This window comes from Monopterus albus, unplaced genomic scaffold, assembly GCF_001952655.1.
Source record: "Monopterus albus unplaced genomic scaffold, M_albus_1.0 scaffold4.1, whole genome shotgun sequence".
Taxonomy (NCBI): Eukaryota; Metazoa; Chordata; class Actinopteri; order Synbranchiformes; family Synbranchidae; genus Monopterus; species Monopterus albus.
The window spans coordinates 2,281,043-2,304,059 of NW_018127884.1; the positions used below are offsets into that span (position 1 = coordinate 2,281,043).

The 23,017-nt window shown below is 40.3% G+C and overlaps 1 protein-coding gene across 4 annotated transcripts in view; it reads right to left on the minus strand.

Moving 5' to 3' along the window:
• Positions 1–23,017, minus strand: part of rasa3 (RAS p21 protein activator 3) — a 49,243-nt gene that overhangs the window by 11,918 nt on the left and 14,308 nt on the right. For 3 of the 4 annotated variants that reach the window (XM_020607535.1, XM_020607528.1, XM_020607545.1), the window contains 6 exons: positions 11,177–11,294; positions 9,291–9,394; positions 7,757–7,851; positions 5,249–5,325; positions 975–1,055; positions 789–861 (listed from right to left, as the gene is read on the minus strand). In XM_020607535.1, coding sequence (XP_020463191.1) covers positions 789–861; positions 975–1,055; positions 5,249–5,325; positions 7,757–7,851; positions 9,291–9,394; positions 11,177–11,294 — 548 coding nt within the window. Of the gene's footprint in view, positions 1–788; positions 862–974; positions 1,056–5,248; positions 5,326–7,756; positions 7,852–9,290; positions 9,395–11,176; positions 11,295–22,940; positions 23,012–23,017 lie in introns of those variants that run through there. The other variant, XM_020607519.1, reaches the window with a different exon arrangement.

Below are 23,017 nucleotides of genomic sequence, written 5' to 3' on the forward strand. Positions count from 1 at the left end.
TGAAATATAAAAAAGGGACAACCACATGACAGAAACATAGAAGGCCTGTATTTGCGTGCAGATGTAGATCTCTGTGTGCAACACAGAGGAGGGGGCTGCAAGCAGAAAGCACCACAGGCTATGTACAGCCCTGTTCATGTGGTGGTTGGGAATAAATGAGACTGTCTTGTTGCATTGAAATCAATGGGCCAGATTGTTTGGTGGCTTGTCTGAATCAATCATGCTCTTGTCTTGCTGTCTCCTGGAGGCCAGAGGTAGGAGTGAAACAAAAATGTCAGCGCAGTGCTGCTGGTGAGCGAGGGTTAACAGAGGCAGTGTGAAAGGGATTCTGGGCATTTCTGTGTATGAAAAATATCTATAAACTAATGAATATAAAGAAATATTAACTGGCACATGTTTTGTGGCATGTGTAAAAATAAGATTAAAGAAAAAAACTTCTCTGATCTTTAATTACATAAATCTCAAAAGTAAAAGCAATAAAGGAAGGGAAAGGTTTGTGTGTGTGTATGTGTGCCCTGGTGTTATCCATGTGGCGGGGATGTAAATGTGTTTACGTAGTCACGTTGTGGGGACTCAACATTATTATGGGGACAAAAAGCAAGTCCCAACAACATAAATCAACATACAGATGTATTGTTCAGATGTTCATATACTTTTGACCATATTGTGTGTTTTGAGCCCTCACTATTTCTCTGGCTTTTACTGATCTGCAACATGGCAACGCACCTTTACACTTACAAAGTTAATATTACATTACACTACACAAATAAAACACTGCAAGCCTTTACCTCAAAATAGAAAACCTCATCAAACTGTGGATTGTTGGTTTTCTTCTTCATCTTGGTTTTCTTAGCATCTGACCTAAGGAGGCAGAAGGAAAGCTGAAATCACACATTCATTCAAAAGCTAAAATGATAAACAAAGCCGTGTTGGGTGAGTGGTACAATCATGTCCAACTGTGTGAGAGATCTGACCTCGAAGGCCCTAGTAAGGAGACAGCAGCATAGGGATCACACTGGCCATTGACTATTGGAAGACCTTGGCACTCCAGTACTCTGTAAAACACACACACAAACCAGACATTGATAAATAAGTACAAACCTACACACATACACACCTGTAACACATTTTTACTATGCTAATGTACCTTTACAATACTATAAAGTACACTCATTAAACTTCAGAAATGAACAACCGAAGACTGACAAAGCTTTTAAAATAATCTGAAATCCCACTTTTTAAATATTTTTGCAGTAGTCACAGGTAACATGAAGCGTTTGTGTGGATACAACAAACGCATTGCTGTTGTCCAATAGACCTTATTCACAGCAGACAAAGCACAGGTGTAACCAATAACATTAACAATGACTCCGCTCCATTAAACGTGTCTGCAGTGTAAACACATCTCTAATGAGTAAAAAAACAACTGGCACCCACAAATTTTCTGAAAACTATGACAATATTTCTGTATGTAATATTATTTATTTATTATTTACTACATCTAAAGTGAGCATCATATCGAGCAGGTCGATGAGCCGCCCCCTTCCTACAGACATAAAACATCTGGTCTGTTCACACTGCAGCTCCCTCCTACGCTGGGAGTCCATGCTATAAATTTTGTTCAGTAAGAGCTCTCAGAGTTTCCTCAGCATGTGTGAACTGCCTCTTGAGTCGGTGTTAGGTATGTAAAGTACAGTACGTAGGAAAGGCACGCAAAGAGGGATGGTTACAAAGACATGGAGCAACTCCACTTGAGCTGTTTGCAAAGAGCTGTGCTATTTTTAAATTCTGTGAGATCCACAGACCCTGCACAAGGACCACTTGAGAGAGAGAGAGGGGTCAGACAGAAATAAAATAAACAGATGAAAAGACCAGATCATGAGGACAATAGACAGATGCCTGACTCTATGGTAGACAGATCAGAATGACTATATGAGAGATATAGAAAAGAAAGCTCAGGAAGGATTTGACCCTCATATGTGGGTCTCAAATATATAAAGTAATATAAAACAGGATCAAAAAACAAAAATTTTTTACATTGTACTTGTACATAGCTCTGCAGAAATTCCTCTTTCCAAATTCCATCATACACATGCATGTAGAAATTTGCTCACACTCAAAACCCCTTCTTTATTGTGCATATAATCTTTAAAGAAACTGGGAGAGGTGATTTTAAATTTAAAGCACCATCAAGCTCAAACAGTTTACCTAACTCATTCACATCTCTCATCTCTTTTCATGGATTGCATGGACATCTTTGCTTCCCTCAAATGTAGTTGTTGTTTTTTTTTTTAAATTGTATTTAACTTCATTTGTTCTTTGTTTGGCAGTGTTAATTCATTTTATTTCTTGTTAACTATTGATGCATCAGTGTCAGGAAGCGCATCCTGCAGAAAACCTGTGCCAAATTACATATGTGGATTGCAATTAACCTGCAGTGGTGACCCGCAGATGAAGCGGGTGACAGACAATGACTTAAATTTTTCTGTCTATCCATCTATCTATCTCTTCCTGTGTCACAGCTGTCCCGCTGCCCAATGACATCATGCTGTAAGCACCCAAACAGGACAGGAGACCCAGCGGGACGAATCACATCCTGTGTGTCACGGTGACGCACCGCTAGTCACACTGCATGATGAATTACACAGCAAATCTTAGTGCTGCCATCCTGCTGACACACACACCCATACAAGTTCCTATTTAGGAATAAGGAGTGGGCTGGGTTAAGCATCACTAATGCCAGAGTGCTTCCTGTCCAGTAAGCTTGTTTATGTAACCCCTGCTTGGCCTACTATCAAGCCCTCTCCCTCTCATCACTGCTCTGAGCTCTGACAACACCAGACAGTGGTGAAGTACATTTATTTGTTTTAACCAACATTACTCATATTAGGTTAATGTGTTTTTTTTTCTGCACCCACATATCCTGTCAAAAATATTTTCAATCAAACAAAAGGGAAACAGATTATATCCGCCACCCTAAAGAAACACCACACAGAAAAAAAGTGATTATGAGTCACTATTGTTGACTAATGCACTTTTCCAAATGAGCGATATGAAATACTAAATGATTAACAGGAACTTGAGTATCTTCCACAAGCAGTGATTACTGTTGTCAGATTTCATACTATGCAACATACCTTGAATAAAAGCACAAAAATATTTGTTGACTATACTTAAAGTATTAAAAGTAAAAGTACTTGCTATGCAAAAACTGGCCGCCGTGAGTGTTAGATTATAATATTTGGTTACTATTACATTTCCTCCAGTAGGCAAAAATCTACTATGAGGTTGAGTGAGATGTATAAAATCGTGAATGAAAGAAGCTGGTGCCTCTTTCTGCATTTAACACCAACTTATCTTTGACTGACATGGAGGATTTGTTGACTCCAGACTTATATAAGATTCTAAATAAAAACAAGTGCATGTGTGGTTTCTTTCAGTAACTTCATATGATCTGTAAAGATGAATGGGCACCACCCCCCTGCGGTCTCTCTCATACACGTGTCTTTCAAGAGAAATCTACTAGATGACCTCCTGCACTCTGCTCTAAACTCCTTACCCACAATGTGCTCTGGGAATGCTGCCACGCTGGCCCATCATCAGACTTTACTGCTGCATGTTACAGAAGAAGAGCTGTAGAGTGGACAAGCACACACACATACACTCAGGATAATCCATCCATGTCCTGAGGGTGTACAACCACATTTTGCACACTCGACACCACACACACACTTACAGAAGCAATGTTGTAAGAGCAGATTTATGACTTCTTAATATCCATAACACACTGATTCACACATTCAAAAAGACACAGGCTATAAACAAAGAGCTCTGATGTCAAGCCAAACTCACTGCCAACTGCCATCATACCTCATACTGTCCATATCAACACATATGTGGAAGCAGGTCTGCCTCAGTGTTGATTTCAACTTGTTTATAACTTGAAGGTCATGGCCGTATGACCCTCCCAGGGGGCCCTGGGGCAAAGATTTGTTACTGGGCCACTACTGACCCCATTTATACAAGTCACTTTCATCAATTCACCAGGCACCCAGAAACCAAACAATACTCTAGAAGTGAGTACTGGAGGAGCCAAGGATGAAACCGGCAACCTTTCAATTGATGGATGGCCTGCTCTACCTCCTGAGCTACAGCTGCCAACAATCATTAAAGTCATTTTAAACAAAAATGCCAAAGATATCACTGCCACCAGCTTCTTAAATGTACATATCTGCTATTTTCACAGTTTTTTTATGATAGTAAACACAATATTTTAGGAGTTTGTCATTCATACAAAGTCAGCAAATGATAAAGAAAATAATCATCAGGCATATTGATAGTGCAAATGTTTGCATTTCGGGCACATTTTTCAGTTGTTCATCTCATGCGTTTGACAGAACATATTTTAATCAGTCAAAGTCAGCATAACAGCTCATGTTTTTCCTCAGACCATACAATACAGCGTCCCTTTGCAGAACAGTTACAAGATGGAGAACCTGTTACAGCTGATATTACACTTGAGCTGTACACATTTCTAACAGATCTGTGATTAATCAAACTATGTCGACAGAAATGTTATGGAGTAAATCTGGGGCTCAGGGAGTCAGCTGGTGACCATAACATAGCCAAGAATGTAACGATGTGTCAAAAACAGCAAGTAAGAAGAAGAGTGCTAGCAAGAACACATGGGTGTAAACAATGTAAGCTGTTAACTAGTCCAAAAATGTTTTTTGCTAATGTATTCAACATCTTTGTTGGACCTCAAGGATACAAAAAAACCCCTACACCTTAAATGACCTTTATGTCTCTGTACATAAACTCTACTTTATATGTACTGCCATAGCAAATACCAGGTATAAACCTCAGATAGGACAAATGAAAACACAGGGCATAGTACTGCTATGTAAAAATAACACAATGTGTGTGCTCCTGATATTAATCATAATGTGGGGACTGAAACCGGTTTACACATTCACAATGTGGGAACCTGACCACCTTCATGGAGACCAAATGCTCATCGCCACCATGGTGACACCAGGGTGACACCAGGGTGACAACTTGGTTTGAGGGTTAGGTGTTAGGCAAGTAGTGGTTATGGTTAAGGTTAGAGCCAGTCTCCAGGAAACAAATGTACGACACTGTATAGTCCCTAATAACCTTGAGGTCTAACAAAGATGCTGCTGAAAACAAATGTGCATGTGTGTATGTGTGTGTGTGTGTGTGTGTGTGTGTGTGTGTGCAGCCTTACCTTGTGGCTAATTTATTGTGGATGACTCCGCTGTCTGTTATGACTTCACTCAGACGCAATTCCAGGTGCACTTTTCCCTGCAGAACACATACCAGTTTTCTTCTATAAAACTGCAGAATGTAAAAGTACTGAGTGCTAAGAAGTACTTATGAACCTTTGAGCACCACTGTCCACCACACAGCCAGGTGCCCCGTCACAGGCAGTGAAAACCATGTATTTCCAATTTGTTTTGTATGCATTTGAAATTGAGCTGAGCAAGAAATTTGTCTGCTGACCCAGACAACAATGTGCTACCCAATCTGTTCCAAAATGTCACCTTTCACAGATAGAATCTAAGAAGTCCCACCATGGGCTTCAACTCATAAAAAACATTCAATCCTTCAAGTTGTCTGCAGTCATATAATTTACCAAACTTGGAGATTGTGTACATAGTTTTCACTGATCAGCGCTGAGTCCAGCTGCTTCGCTCTTAGATCTAACCATGAGCTTATGACTCTCCCAGTACGTCCCAAAATCAAAACCACAAACCGACAGTGATAGACATATTAAATCATCTTATGTACTTTAGACACTGTATAAGGGATTTCAACTGTTGATTCATAGTTGGCATGTATAAGGAAACAACATACAGATAAGTTGTTGTTTTTTTTTATAAACCATGTACAAAACAAAAACACATATAAAAAGTGATGTTCCTTCACTAACAGAGAAAATACTTGTGACCCTTAAGATCATGCTGCAGTTATTTTCCCCCTGAAGTGACTAGATTAATGACATAATGACACTGTAGTGGTGCAGCTGTCTAGAAAAGCTCGTTAATTAACAGCATCAGTATGCAAACTCACAGGCGTCACTCTTTCTGGCTGATTCAAGCAAAGGGAACAAACACACGCACTTACGCATGTGCACACAGGCCAAACAATGTGGCCTCTATTGAAAAGAAAAGAGAGACACTCTATCTAGCTACTTCATTTGATCCATCTCCCTCGCTTTTCTCTCATACTCACAACATCCTTCCTCTCCCCGGCTCCTCGGATGAATGTGTCTCTGTTTCAGACCCCTGCTCTAGGGCTACACACACCCATCTGTCTGCAGATGTTACTGTTCACTGTTCACTGTGTCCCTTGCTTCATAGGCGTGTGAGTTGGCTGTGTGTGTGTGTGTGTGTGTGTGTGTGTGTGTGTGTGTGTGTAGTACTATGTGTTGGGAGTGTGCGACCCTGTCTGTGCGTGTATGGTGTGTGCAACCATGCATGTGGGTCAGTGAGTGCAAAAAATGCCCTTTTACTTCACTGAGTGACATCCTATTATCATCCTGAAATCTAAACCGCAACATGTGACCCAAACATGCACTTTATCACCTATCACAGCCAGCTGGCTTTCATTTATGACAAGTAAGAATGTGGAAAATAAAAGGAGCAGCTTATTGCAAACTGCGCTGTGATGGAGCTGAACAAATGGGTTTTACACACAAAGACCCAGGTGTCTTTGACCCTGCAGGGCATTTCAGGTGCAACACGCTGTTTGTTTGGGTTCTGCCCTTCCTCAAACACTAACATGGAAGCATGTATATCTATGCATACTAGACTGTGCAGGACTGGGGACTGTGTGACATTTTTATTAGAGCACATTTACACTAGCTGAATTTCAGCAGCAGTAATAAAACAGTACCATACTTTGAGTAATATAATCTGTCAAAATCCTGTTTTCTTTTAACAGAAGACTCAGATGTTAAAGCAAATTTCTGTGACATCTGCTGAACAATGCATACTGTAGCCACAAGTGGCAATTACAAGGTAATAGTAAGTGTGGAGTAACTGTAAGTATAACCCAAATATAACAAGGTCAGCAGTAAACTGACTCGGTAATGTACACAGCATTATCACCTACATTTGTTAAAATCAGCCACCAACAGCCACTGGTCAGACCAAGTAAAACTGCTGCAGTCTACGAGCAAATGGGCCTTTTATCAGTTTATACCTAACTTTCTCTTTTTTAACAAAAACACTGTTAAAATTAGTTGCAGTCATTTCTTTCTCGCCAGACTCCTGATCTGTGCTAATGTAAACATTTTGCAGGACGTGCTCAGTGTCATTCAGTCACAACCTGTGTGGAAAAGTGGAACACCTGACTCTGTTGTTGTGCTGACAGAATTTGTGCTGTGGAAGTGTTGAATTTGCATTAACTGGGGAACAAGGGAGATATAATCTCTAATATAAGACTGTCAGTCCCAAATAAAGGCCTGAGGTTCTGTGCTCCAGAACTACTGGGAATATACAGTATTGCTTTTAACAAAAGCAGCTGTACAAAAAGTTTCAAAGATTAGAGAATACAATTATTGATTTGGACAACCATTTGTTGGCAGCTTTAGGCATCAAATCGAAGTCCAGTCCGATAAATGTTATGTGTTTTTTGTGAAGAAGCACAGACACAAGAGAAAATATGAAGAGGGTGCTTTGTTTTAAAGATCTATATTGTGTGTGTGTCTGTGTTTTCTCTTTTTACTGACCTGCACCTCTGAGTCAGCGCTGACAGGTTGCAGCTGGAACCATGTGTCTTTGCCATGATACTTCTGTAGGTCCTCTTTTTTCACTGCAACCTTGCCTACGCACACATTAACACACCACAAAGACAAATGAGATCAAAACATAACCCACTTAGCACTTCCTAAAAAGCCTATGCAAGGTTCAAAAAACACTCAGCAAACACCCACACATGCCCACGACCGCTCATATTCTAAATGCACAAACCAGTCTCTTTTTAATGCACAAGGGCACCTGGGGCAGCAGTACTTGCAAAGTATATTATTAATGTCCTACAAATGACCCTGTCACTGTGAAACTAACAGGTTACACCCACAAACAACTTCCCACATATAGACACACATACACATATGAACTGATAGTGCTGAAACTAAAAATCACACCCTGAGAAAGATTTGTCGCTTTGCAGTCTGTGGTCACACACACACACAAGAACACAAATGCACCAAACACCACACCCAGTAACTGATAAAAACACCCGTTCACACCAAACAGACTCACACCACTTACACTAAGTGTAACTAAGGTCCTATATAAAATGTTATTAAAGGAATAACTTGACATTTTGCAAAATATGCTAAAAGTTAGAGTGAGAAGATTGATACCACTCTAGTACCAGCCTGTTTAATATGAGACTACATCGGACTTGTTAGTTTAACTTAGCATAAAATATTGTTTTTCGTCATACAAAAAGAAACATTTAATTTTCGTAATTTTTTACAGATTGAACAAACTAGATATGGAGTTAATTAGCAATCTTTAGAGGTGCTAAAAGGTGGCTGGCATTGGCTCCAGGATTCTCACTGATCCCAGTATTTATAATAGACTAAGCTAACCAGCTGCTGGTGATAGCTTTTATTTATGGTACAAACATGAGTGTGGTATCGATCTTGACTAATGTGCAGAGGCCCGATGCAAAGCGAGACTTTCTTATGGTCTGATTACAAAAAAGACATTAAAAACGGCAAAACTTCACAGTGAAAGCTTTGCACATTAACTACAGTGTGTTGAGAAAAGAACCCTAAATGTGCTGAGGAGTCACACTGTGTATCAGTGAATACCCCAATAATCACTACAGATGCATGTGTTTATTTGATGATTCAGCTATTTGTTCAGTTTTGATGAGGAAAGTGCTGTAAAAAAAATATTATAAATGAGACATCTGTAAAAGTGCTGACAGGACACTTCCAACAGCAAACAAGTTCAGTTTTTACTCTATTATGAAATTCTAATCCATGTAGGTTTTATGCTTGTAAAACTCTCCCATAACCTGCAAAAGTGGGTTTTAATTTTGTGACATCATCACAATATAAAGTGTGATCCATGGGACCAGTGGGGTCGACGTTAAGGCACATATACAGTGGGCAAAGCAAAAGCTAAAAAACCTTTCTGGCTCATGCACACATCTGTGCTACAGCTATTTCATAAACGGTGCTGTAGCTGTTGTTGGGTTAGAGATGAAAGATGAGTTTACAGCAGACAGAGCAGCTGTTTCCTCACCGATACTGGAGTCCCTCCTGAACACGTCCCTGTCGAAAATGTAGAAGGAGAGGTGTCTGAAGCTTCGTGGGATCTCGCAGTAGAAGTCCTCCCCATAGAATGGACTGGAGGTGAGAGAGGAGACACAAGGCCACCTATGATTAGACACTTGTCTGATAGGGGATGTTGTACCACAAACACAAAAACAGATTTATACATTTAGTTGCTGAAAGATGACAATGTACAGTATATTGTGCCTTATCATCCCAACAGGTCTAACTTGTGGTTCCTAGAGTCCACAGAAGTAGAATGGGAGGCAGAGCCTTTAGCTATCATGTTCCTCTCCTGTGGAATCAGCTCCCAGTCTCAGTTTGGGAGGCAGACATCCTCTCTATCTTTAAGATCAGACTTAAGACTTTCCTCTATGATCAATCTAGTAGTTAGGGCTGGATCAGGTGACCCTGAGCCTTCCCAGAGCTGTATACTGTATAGATCCAGTGGGTGGCCAGCGATGGCACTAGCCGCCTCCAGAATCTGATTGGCCAACCCTGCTACAGTCAAAATTTTCTAGATCCAGATGTCTTTTACTTTTCTCTTTTATTATTTTATTTTATTCTTAAGAGTTTTTAGATATGAACTTTATCTAGGACAAGTATTTCCACTATTTATTAAGAACTCAACTGTGGCCAGAAAATTTGGTAAATGTAAGGATACCGAGATAGAATTTGGCGTGTTCACCATACACTTGTATATACTACAAGTCTACTTGAACTGTTCAGTGCTGTTTGGAATTTCGAGGTTCTGATCTGATCCTCAGATAAGGTAAGACAAAATAAGATAACCTCTACTGTCATTGCACACAGAAGTACAATGAAATCTGCTGTGCCGTTCCTGAAAGCGTTCATTCATTCAAACATGTACAGCCGGCAAAAGTCACACGGGGAAAAAAGTGCTTAACCTAATAACATACAAACAGCTATAATGTTTTGTGTCTTTACTGAACACAGCCATTAAACATTCACAGTGCCGGCGGAAAAAAAGGCTAATTAGCCCTTGGATTTAATAACTGGCTAAACTTCCTTTGGCACAAATAACCTTGGACAGGCACTTCCAGTAGCTGTGGATCAGACCAGCGCAACATTCAGGAGGAATCTTTGGCCATAGTGCAACATTCAGGAGGAATCTTTGGCCATTCTTCCTCATAGAACAGCTTTGGCTCAGACATATTCTTAGGGCTTCTGGTGTGAACAGCTCTGAGGCCATTTCACGGCATCTTTACGGGGTCAAAGTCTGGGCTCTGACTGGGCCACTTTGTTTCAAGTTATTTTGTGGTAGATTTACTTAAACATTTAGTGTCACTGTTCTGCTGCATCAGCCAGCTTGTACTGAGCTTCAGCTGGTGGACTGCCATTCTGACCCTTTAAGATACATTGATAAACTTGGAAATTCTTTTCCCCCTTGAAGATAGCACAGCTGTTCAGGCCAGAGGCAGGAAAGAAGCACCAAATCATGCTGCTCCTTTCACCATACGTCACTACTGGCATGGTGGTTTCATGTAGGTGCACAGTTGCCATTTTTCTGCCATATATATGTTTTCCCCAAGAAATTCAACCTTATATACATCAGTCCACAAAACATTTAGAAGCACTGTGGCGGGTCAGTGTGCTCACTGGCAAACATCATTTGTGCAGTGATGTTTTTCTTTGGAAAGCACCAGCTTCCTCTAATTTCTATGAAGTAAGTTGTCCTTGGAAGGACACCATATTCCATGATTTGTTTACATATTTATACCACATCAGCCCTGACTTTTGACCTTATATTTTTATGAGTGCACATTTCTGTGGAAACAGCCTGAAAGGATGAGAAAACAAAAAGATGCAAATGTAGATAACGGGCCCTCAACGTACCAAAGTGATTTCTCAACAATCTTGGTCCTGAAGACCTCTTCTTGGTCCAGGTTGACAGTGCAGTAACAGTCCCGCATCCTGTTTGGTCCTGGGTATGGAGGAATGTTTTTTGCTTCTCCTGAACAAAGAAAAGGAAGGAGAAAAGCAGGATGGAGAGTGTGAGCATTTATTATTTACAACTGAAATAACAAAGTGTGTCAGGCACACTGCTGTAAGCGATAATTATTTTAAGAATACAGAAAGCATGCAAGTAAAAAAAACATTATGTAAGGTCACACCTGTCTTAGCTGTGAATATATTGGGGGTCTTGGCTGAGCAGGCAGGGTGTATCACTCTTTAACACACACATCCATTATCATCACATTATCATAATGAACTTAACTCTGCCAGGGTGATTACATTTACACTAGACACAAATATCAAGCCATGCTCTCATAAAACAGTTTCATTTCAAAACAACATGTGAACATGCTTTCTGTAAGTTCTGTTGATGTCTGTAACTGAAAGAATTGGTGTGGGACATTTCCCGAATCTTGCTAAAATTCAATCTGTTCATCAGACACGTGTGACAGATAGCACTCCTTTTCACAAGAATGTGGTCCAACAACCCACTGAGATACACACACAAACCACAAAGCTGGTGCTCCAGTCCCACAGGAGCAACAAATCTATTATGAAGCTGTTGCTCTGTGTCAGTCCACGTTATTTAGTGCTCTGTTGTACACATTCTGTTGCTCTTCACCCTGGGGACCCACTGGACTCTGCAGTCTATAGTTACACGTGTGTCAGCCCGACAGCGTCACTGTTTGCTCCAATAACACTTCCTTATCTGTGTTTGGGAATCAGACGCTGCCATTCAGCAGACAAGCTGGTCGAGAGCAAATCTTGTTATTTCTGGTTTTCAGTAAGCAACTTCTGCAGAGTTAAAGCCCAAGTCAGAGAGTGAGTGCTGCTGGTCGCAAACTGAATGTTTGATCCTCTGCAACCACAGCAGTGATTCCCTACATTTTTAGCTTTGATACCATAAAATCAAGCAACATCTACTTGCATTCAAAACGGCTCCAAAAGGAGAGAAAAGTCAGGAAAAACAAATGATAAAAATAAACAATAACATGATGTTATGTTTTTTTGGGGGGTGGGTTTTGTTTTTGTTTTGTTTTACTTCTTTTAATTAGCTTAGGACCCCTTCGAATATATCTAGGGATACAATCCCCACTTTGGGAACCACTATTCTAGAAAAACTGTAAGATGTTTTTTCATAAGGAATTCCTGCAGAAGGAAGACGTGGTGTTGCAACAATGAAAACATATCTTGTGCCATCCCGAGGAGGACGTGAGTAATCACATTAATCATGAGGCTTCACTAACAAGCAATTACACTGTTTGGATAAACCTTTGATTTAATTTCACAGTGGTAGGTTTGCTCTGCAGCCAAAACACCAACCAGTTAAGCAAAACAACAAAAAAAAAAAAACTAAATCATTTTTAAATCACGAAGTATCATGACAAGACCAAAACTATCCATGTGCTCCTACCAGTTGCTTTCTTTATAGCCAAAGCCTGATATATCATATTCCACTATGCCACAGGGCTCAGCTACTGTTCAAAAACTATTAAGAAACACATGAGCCACACCATTGTCATTGGGTGATGTGCAATTTTCAATTCAAAAGGATTCGACTGGATAAAAAAGAAGAAGGGCACTATATTTTGCATCTTAGTCTAGTGATTCCTGTCCATTGCTCCACCTTTACCAGCTGCAACATTAAATGTGATAAATACAATAATACATCAATAATTATAATTCAATAATATAAATGTGATGTAGTGCATAATGAGTACATGTACTTTTATTTTTTGATACTGTTCACATAAACAGTGACAGGAATAGCTGCGTGAAAGGATGACAAAAGAGAGAGCTAGAGAGAGTTCAAACCCAGTGTACTTTCTCACCTGTGGAGGCTCATTCATAAAGTATGTGCATCATTACACAACAGTTCACAAGAACAACATTCATTCAGAAATTAAAAAGACACTTGGCACACACTCCACTGCTTCCATCTGCTGTTACAGACCGTCTGTGTTTGTGTGCAGGAGCAGAGTGATGATGTAAGTGTCTCTCATCTGTCTTTAACCCTTGACTTTCCACTGTTATTTGATCTCCCTCCTGCCTCTCTCATTTATTCTCCCACATTTATTTTCTCTCTCTCTCTCCTGTAATCCTCCTCTTTCACCCTGTTGTCCTGAATTTCCACCAATCTCTGTTTTCTTCCCTCTCTCATTTGTGACCTGTGCGGCTCCTTGACTGGATTGTACCATCCAGGTCATCCTAATACCCAAAACATCACTGGATTACCACAGCCTCCTAAGCTTTCTGTTTATCTGTGTCTGTGTTTAATGAGCCAACTTGCAAAGTTAAAACAAAACTCTGTGCCAAAATCAGAGTTATGGAGACCAGAAAACATTTACACAAAAGGACATGACCACATGATCCTTATAAAGCATATGCTCAAAGGCATCATGATACACCGCATACGCATTCCAAGAACTGTTTAACTGGCTTAGTATGTGTTTGAGGATGTTTTATTCCAAATGCTCAACTGGTTTGCACATGTTGGCCTACAAATATAGATGTCATTTGCATTTGACAAGGACGATACATCCATGGTCTACATTATAACCAGGAAATGTGTTTACAATTTATCTTATAATATGAACTTTACATCATTTTTTTTACTCAAAGAAACAGTGTTCCCTGCTAAAACATTTAAGTTCCCAAGGTTCTGAGAAATATTTATGCAATATCTGAAGTAAATGAATCATAATGAATCAAATCAAACTGAAATTAAGAGAATCAAAATCGAATTAATGAAGATGAGTATCAACATCCAGCCCTGCGCTGATCCCAATCTAGAGATACTGTAGGTAATCCCTCACACTGAACACCAAGCTGAATTTAATTTTCTTTCTTTACCTGATGTATAGTAATGCACATGAAATGTTTTCATGTGTGAAGCTTGAGAATTATAGACCAACTAGCAGCACCAACATCATCTGTCTGTCTCCCAGAAATGTTTTGTCATTTGTTTCTATTATTATAAAGTGGGAGTACAAGACACCATGTGACTTTAACATTTACACTCAAAAAACATATTGCAGTTTGCAAAACTTTACTGACTGCAAACATATATATGGTCTGCAACTCCTTATGCTGCCCAGACTCCCCCCAAAAATCACACAGTTTTTTAATGCATTGACTGTGGGGAACATTACATATTTTGTGAAAGGTTGTTTTCAACAAGTTATTAATTAAGATAATCACCTTTATTGGCCAAGTATGTTACACACAAGGAATTTGTTTCTGGTACAGAACTGAGGCAGCCAACTGCGGCGCCAACTCAACTGATGGCTCTAACCATCGGGGACAACTTGGGAGAGTTCAGTGTTTTGTCCAAGGACACTTCGACATGTGGACTGCAGGCACCGAGATTCAAACCTTCAACCTTCTGGTTGGGAGATAACTGCTCTACCCACCGCACCACTGTCTTCTTGTGTATTTGGCAGATAAAAAGAACAAATACATCAAGTTGTTTTTTTCTTCGGTCTATATGAAAACACGTTCACAAACTGTTGTTTTATAAAAGGACAGTCTGCCCGTCCATATCTGGCTTTTCGTACGTTACTCTCTGTTTCTCAGAGTTATACCCTGGTATTGATGCTGCTGATTCTGGGCCAGAGGGGCAGAATACAATCAGAGTACTGTAAGTGTGGCTATAGAATCTATAGTGCATCCCAGACAATGATCCACATGGATTTAGAGGAAGCCACTCCTTCTTGTTGGTCCTAGTTGCTTCTTTCAAGCTGTCTTCAGGGTGCAAGCATTTGAACATCTTGATATTCTATCAAGAATAACATCATATTAACTTCCTTCATGGAAATGCTGCTTATGATTTCAGTAGGCCTATCTACCAACAAATAACCTACAGTATATGGTTGTTTAGGCTGAAGGACTTGTTGTTACAGAAACAGGGGCAACATCTTGCAGCTTGCTGTTTAAAGGAGAAGGAAATGCTGGACAGCTGTTTAATCTTTATGGATGACTTGATAAGTCATTGGGGAACTTGTCAGTTTAAAGGGACTTTACAACAACGAGGGTGGAAAATACAGGTTAAGGTTTTCCTTTTGTTTGGTGGAGAGTGACTCTGTTACAAAAAAAAAGCATAAATCTCTCCAGTAACCTGCCATTCAACATGTTACATTAAAGACTTTATTATTAAGCCAGACTCTGAAATCCTCTGCCTGTCCATCATATTCTCCTAGTAAGTCACTTTCGGCTTTTCCCATTTAGGGGTCGCCACAGCGAATCGTCACACCGACGACTCGCATGTTGACATTTGACACGTGTTTTACGCCGGATGCCCTTCCTGAAGCAACGACCTATCATATTCTCCTACTCTCTTTTTACTCTGGATAATTTGTCACAGTTTTTTCTTTTCCTTTTTGTCTGAAACCTTGTTTTTTCTTTTAGTACTCGTCTTGTGTAGTTTTCGTTTAGCTTTCGTTTTCCATTTCAAAATTGGCTTCAACCTGATTTCACTTTGCTCTATTTCTGGTTGCTTCCCCTTTATTATCTTTCCCTCTTTTACTTTCTCTCCTCAAGAGTCAAAATAAGCAGAAAATAAAAAAACAACAGCAGCAACAGCAGCTTTCTCTTTTCATCAAGCATCAGTGCAGCTGTCCTCGGAGAGTATCTTGCACTAGTATCAAAACACACAGTGAAAAGCCACACTGTTGGTATGTGTGCATGTGTGTGTGTGCTGTGCATGCAAAAAGCATGGGGGGGACACTGAGCAGAACTGCAGAGATATAATAATAACAGGAACACCCCGAAGAAGGCGAGAGTGAACAGGAGCAGATCATCACATCAGAATTGTTCAAATCCCTGACTTGTTCCTGCAGAGGTAAGTGAAGAAATGGTGGTGGCAACAGAAGAAATGAGGAAGTACCAGAGATAAAAAAAAAAACAAACACAGTGGGCACAGTGAATGTGTAGCTTTGCTCTTCTTCTTCCTCCGTCAACTAGTTTCAGTTGGCAACTCTTGTGTGAACTGTTGCAGCTCAACTTGTAATCTTCTCTGACAAGAAAACATTCAAGGATACACAGGCATGAATGCTTTCAGTGGCTTTAAGGAAAGGGGGCGGTAGAGGGGGGGAAGGGGTTAGCATTACTGAGAAAAATACAGGCAGTACTCAATCAGGGGCAAGAAAGGAGGAAGACTACAGAGAAAGTGAGAGAGTTAGCCAGATAGAAAACTGAAGAGCAGTTAGCTTTGGAGAAAGCTACAACAGGAAATGAGATGAGGAGAAAGGAATTTCAACTGGATCCAAGATGCAGTTTTAATAGCAGCGAACAACCCAGTTACCCCTGAGAGAGAGAGTGTGTGAGACAGGGTGAGACACCGTGAGAAAGGAAAGAAGGAATGAAAGAGGAGGTAGCACAATATATTATCCACTGTTAATACTCAGTTCCTTTGATATATCTCAGAATAGAGTCAAACCAAGAACAGAAACAAAACTGTAAATCATTAGTGTCTTTCTGAAAATGACTGAACAGAAAAACACTGCACCCACCCACACAGGCCTACTCTGTGGATATTCATACCAGTGACTTTGATCCTACTGTAAAATATTTCTTTATCATTGAACCCAGGGCTGCAATATATACTTAATATGTGATTATAATGTAGTATATACATGCAAAGTAAACACAGACAGCAGTTATTCAGACTGCTTAAAACGTTTTCCTGTGATATAGAATTACATTTTCATAAAGTTAGGGCACTTGTAAGAGACAGATTAAAACAAAAATGGATCAAATCAGTGCAGCACACTATGCAATATCCTGACTTTTAGTTGGTATTATGACCTGGATGCTGCACCACCCATAATGCAACTCAATAGTGTCTTTTGTTAGTTAATGCCCATGTGTTTCAAACTCACTTTGGCATGACTCTTTGTCAATTTTGAGCTATTGGATCCAGTAACAACAAAGAAATGCCCTCTCATTCATGTGAATGGAGCTGGTAAGTCCACACAGTGAGGATGCCAGCGCAGGGGAGCTCCAGCAAAAAAAGCTGAGCCGGGCTCAGCTACTGCTGCAATGTGACGTCATCTGGCGCTATCACTAAAAACCTGTTAACCCTGGTTTCCCTTTAACAGTAAATTTCCACGCCACCTGTATCTTTGCAGCATCACTGACTTTGAAGGTTTCAAAGGTGGCTATAAAAGGATTGGCCCTATAAAAAAAACAAAAAACAACTCTGGCTGTGGTTAGCCTGCGCGTCAGTTACAGAGAAGTGAAGATAGTGACAGCAGCAGCAAATCATCACTCCAGCATAATCCACTTCTCCAGTGTCCAAACATGTTCCTAATAATCTCAGCTTTGCTAAAAGCTGCCAAAGACACAGAGAGCAATGTCATGAAGCGGTAAAGCATAAAACATTTTTGAGCCACACTTCAAGCCTACATGAGCTGCATGTTTGACACAAAAGGCAGAGTTTGGGTGGGGTGTCACTATAAGTAGCTTAAAGGTCAGGTAAAGAAGAACCCACCCTGTCTCACATGACAGGCATCACACATACAGTGCACACCTAAACTGCTTGTTTCATACTTCTGTGAAGCTACAGTTATGTTTCTGATACTGACACATTGAAGTCCAAGGCACTAGCCTGTTTTTTCAAGGTGCTACAATATGATTAAATGGTACTAATGGTGCGTGCCCTACTTTTAGCTTGACATACAATATTTAGTATGCTCAGAAAGTTGGGGATCTTGACTACAGTGTAAAATGAAACTGTACTGACAATGAGTCAGCAACTTAAATAAGAAATGAAAGTATTTATTACAAAAATAAATAAAAATCTATACCTTTTAAGTCAGTGGCAGGACTTGTGACATCCCTTATTTGACAGCTGGTTTAGTTTAGCTGGTCAAAGCAGCAGTACCTACCGCTGACTGTACCAGCCTAACACTTTTAAATGTAATGCTTCTTGTCATAAATCATCCACCATGAATAATAACCCCACATTAAAACCAGCGGAGCTATTTTGTGCTGAAGTTTCTACACAACCACAACAGTTGTTGGAGCAGCGTGAGGAGGAAGAGCACGGAAAGAAAGGGGGAGTTACAGTTCAGTTAAAGCTAAAATACAAAACCGCAATAATACACGTGTGTATTATGTAGCAAGTTGACATTGTTGGTGTTGTCAGAGGAGGCTAACACTGTTGCAAAACCTGATGTAAATGGTGCATGTGGAGCTATTTGCTATAGACGGTTTGAACGACTTTTAACTTTTTCACAACATGAAGTGGAACCGCTTCTGACACTTCTTAACACCTGATGTTCACTGCATGGTGCACATTTTCATGCTTTGTCAGCAAGGAGAGGTCATCCCAGAGAGGGAGCAAGTCGACTTCTCCCACCGGGTGTCTGAAGGACATCCTGAAGGAGCTGCTCTACAGGCGGGTTCTCCAACCCTTTATTTACCTGTGCTGACCCTGCATGCAGTGCCTACAGCAGTACTTCTGCACTATTCCTAGAACTGTGCTCTTGTGGAGGGCACATTACTGAGTGCAGGAAGAGCTGCTATATACTTGGATTATTCCACCAGCCTAAACCTACCAGAACTGAAACATGGTCTAAATCTAAAACGTCAACACACATTTACAGCAAACTGCTTCACAGGGAGCTGGTCTCGGGTTATACTGTATATATATCCCACAACTTCCTATGAACATGATGTAGACATAGCCTCTAATTAAGCTTCTTTTGAACAAACTACATGGGACCTGAAGTCTTCAGCTAAATACGAGCAGGACTCCTCCAAAGAGAGGAAGCATTCCTGAAACATTCCTCCTCTCTCCCTCTCCCCGTCGCTCCAAGCCTCCTATTCAGTCTGGAAAGAAGGATGTTTGGGAACCTCTGTTGGGCAGCTGTTAAGGGAAGGAAGAGGCCTCTGTAGTGACCTCTGTAGGGGCCTCTGTCACTACATCTATTCAGCATGTTTAAATGTATATTTCAATATATTACATTTTAGAAAATGCACCTACTTTAACCAGTGAATGCCCAATTTCCCATGTTATTTATAGCTTTAAAGCCACTGTACTCAGTATCTTTATATCAACATCAAAATGACTAGGTGTGGTCACTCATGGTGATGAACCCACAAAGTATTATCTCTGCAGTTCCCCCTGAGATCTGCAGAGTTTATTTTTTAGCCCCTTCTCGCTAATTGTTTTGAATTCACGGTCCAAAACTTCTGACTCAGCCTTGCTGCTCTCATCTGTGTTGATTTAGCTCTATTAACCCCATGTACGCTACCCACCCAGCACCAAAAAGCTTACAAAGTAGCAACCAACTAGTGTGCATTTAACAACTGAAAAGACGTTTTTCTCAGACTATAGTTTGTGGCAAAACAGCACTAAAAGAGGGCAAATATTTATTTGCCACATCACAACATCACTTCATAATGCTACTAGTGGCCAAAAACTCTGCAGGGCACCTTTAGGTTCTGTGGGTTTGAGCACAGTTGAGCTGCACAGGTTAAGTCTGTAATCACTGCCAGACTGGCAAATGTCAGAAGATGTTAAAGCAATTTTTACACAATTCTTCAAAGGAGCATACAGTCATTTGTGTTAAATTATCTTCTAATGTGTGAACCAGAACAAATCAAACCATATTTCTCACAGTAACAAATGTCGAACGCCATATGTTGTTGTTAATTAGTGCACAGTCCCGACTCCAGCTGTGCCACAGAGAAGTCCCATCTCTCTGAACGCTGACAGACAAAGCACAGTCTGCTCCCGTATGAGACAACCACGTCTGTCCCTCACACTGTGTCTCACCACATCTGCTTTGTATTAGCTTGTTGCCATGCAGGAAAAAGCACAATTCTTTTGTAGTCTATTCCATCCAATCAGGAAGTGAATTGGGGGCAGTTTCCTGTTTCCTGTCTAACCCAGACAGTACTGACTCAGGCCCAGTAGCTCGTTCAGTTTCTAAAATGTATGTGTTCCTTCAGGAAACTGAGAAGAGTCGTCACCTGACAGAGCATAACAATAAAAACTTCGCTCTCTCTCGTTCTCTGCTACAAATATAAGACAGATTCTCAGCTCTGAGTCATCGGCCAACTACAGCCTCATGCCACAGGATGAGACTTTGATGAAAACAGTGTGATGCAAGGGTTACATAGAAATTACTGCGAAAACAGGGCCATGGGGATCAGGCTGACAGCGAGTATGACTGCTGCTAGGTAACTGCACAGTGTAAACCCGACTGTCGTCACTGTATGGGAGAAGAACAAGGCCCGTGGAAGCTCAGAGTATGGGCTGGGGAGTGACAGCGGCATCATGAGAGCCAGTAAAATGTAAATAACAAGACATATTAATAGAGCCTGTAAACTATTTTTAGGTCACAGCAGCATTTTGCCAGTGGATTAATGTAACTAAGCAAATGTATTCAAATGCTGTGCATAACACAAATTACTGTTTCATGTACTTTACTTGAGTATTTGCACATGATGCCATTTCTACCCGATTACATGACAGAGGCAAATACTGTACTTTGTCCCCCACTACATTTATCTGACAAGTTATCTGTAAGTTGCTTGTTACAATAGCTGCAACAAATGTTCTTCCCATTTTCTCCAAGTCAAGTGTCTCATCCTCAGGTGTCTTCTTTTGCCCAAAACACAAAGATATTCAATTTATAATAATATAAATGAAAGAAACGCTAAAAATCTTCACATTTGAGAGGCTGAATTCAGCAATTTGTTGGTATTTTTGCTTGAACAAAATGACAATCAATGATTATCACAACAGGCTATGATTATTATGGACGAATCGACTAATCATTCCAACTCTACTAGTTATAATACAAAGTAAAAAATGGTTAAAACTGAATCCAACAAGTACAGTAAAATGCTGCCTACACATTAAAGCATTAGTAATACATTTGTAATATATAAAATCACATTTATAGACCGCTTTTACTTTTGACAATGTTGAAAGAGCATTTTGTCACAATAGTTTGTGCTTTTAATACATTTTAGCTCTAGCATAAAAATTACTGGTAATTCTACTTTTACCTAAGTAAAGAATCTGAGTACTTCACCACTGTTTTTGCTGGTGTAATTACTAAGCAGGCTTGTTTCTAGGAAAGATCTTTGTGATGGAACGTGTTCCTCCAGTCATTCAGTTTTTTTCACAGGAACTCAGCGCCGCTGGGTGACTAAACATTCATTCAGAAAGTGCAGCAAACTAATGAGGCCTTTATGATTTACATATCCCAGGCTAACAGGTTTGAGCATATTATCTCACAGGGGCCGGACTATTTGATAAGCTCAACTGTGGGTGGTTCTCTCACCAGCTGTGTTCCAGGCCAATTTCAACAGCAGGTAAGGAGCTTAAAAGTACAGCCTAAGTTTGTATATCAATCGAGAAAGGGGCCACCATGTGTTTCTTTCTTGTGCTGGCTGCCATCAACACATAAAATCATCAGCTTGTATGTGTGTTTGTTGTCTTTTTTGCTCTCTATGCTCATCCCTTCTGTCACATGTTTGAAGTCAAAACAAACTGAACAGCACAGCCAGCATGAACTGGGTGCCAGATGTCAGTGAAAACCAAAGGAGACAGGGCCCACACGCCCCGTATTGACCAGTTAGAGCGCAGAGGAAATGACTGTTTGTTCTGAGTGTTTTGATATTAAAGAGGGGAAAATATGAATGTCTTTAAACAGGTCAGTCAGCAGCATTTGTGACTTCTTCCTCTAGCAAAATAAACACTTCAACATCTGCTATAACTGCAGCTTGTCGATTATAATGACTCAACTGACAGAAAAATAATTCAACATTTGTGTAAATCATTTTAATATTTACATACTTTTCCATGCAAAGTTTACACAAATTCCAGCTTCTCAAATATTTGCAGTTTTATATCGAGAATGTTTTTTTCTTTTTGGCTACTGATTAGACTTTGTTCACTCTTGTTGTACCGTTTTGCTGTAATGTTCCAAACATTTTCTACACCAAAAGAATCAAGAAAATTTCCTACAGCCCACTACTGTCCTCATTAGCCTGTTATAATCTATTGTAACCCATGAGATACACCTGGTTATGTACAGTTAGTTACAGTTTCCATTATGTAATAACAGTTTACTTGTGTAAATTTGATCATTTGTGAATTGCATAAAAATGCATTCAGCCCCCTCACAGCTCCGTTCACAAGATATGCATGCAGTGCATTTACAAAGCAGGGGTACCCACATTACATGAATGGGTGGATGCAGCTAAGGTGTAACAAAGGCTTATTTGATGTCAATTGTAACCTACAGAAAACGTATATATGCGGCTGGGGAGGCTTTTTGATGCACAGTCTGCTAAATATCAGCCTGTCTGTTCAGCTGGGTCTAAGTGTCCATGTAGCTTTCTAACACACATGGTTTGGACACTAATAGGCGACCAGCTGCCAAATCCCCATAATTTCCCACAAGGTTTTGAAATCTCGATTTTGCCCTTTACATTCTCAGTTGTACAGTTTGCGGTTTACAGTCTGTGCTCTAAGAGGGAAACGTGTGAATTGAATTATAATAACAAACACAACAAGACAGATCTGAGTCCCTCCGGTCTCCAAACCTCACTGCTTGGCGCGTTAATACGGAGCCATCCAAGGAGGCGCTCGGGCTGGGGGTAGGGTTTTTGTTTTTCTTACCTATTTTTATTTTAAAGCTCTGGAAAATCCGAAGACCTTCCTCTTCCACCGCCATGCTTTCACCGTGGCTCTTTCCC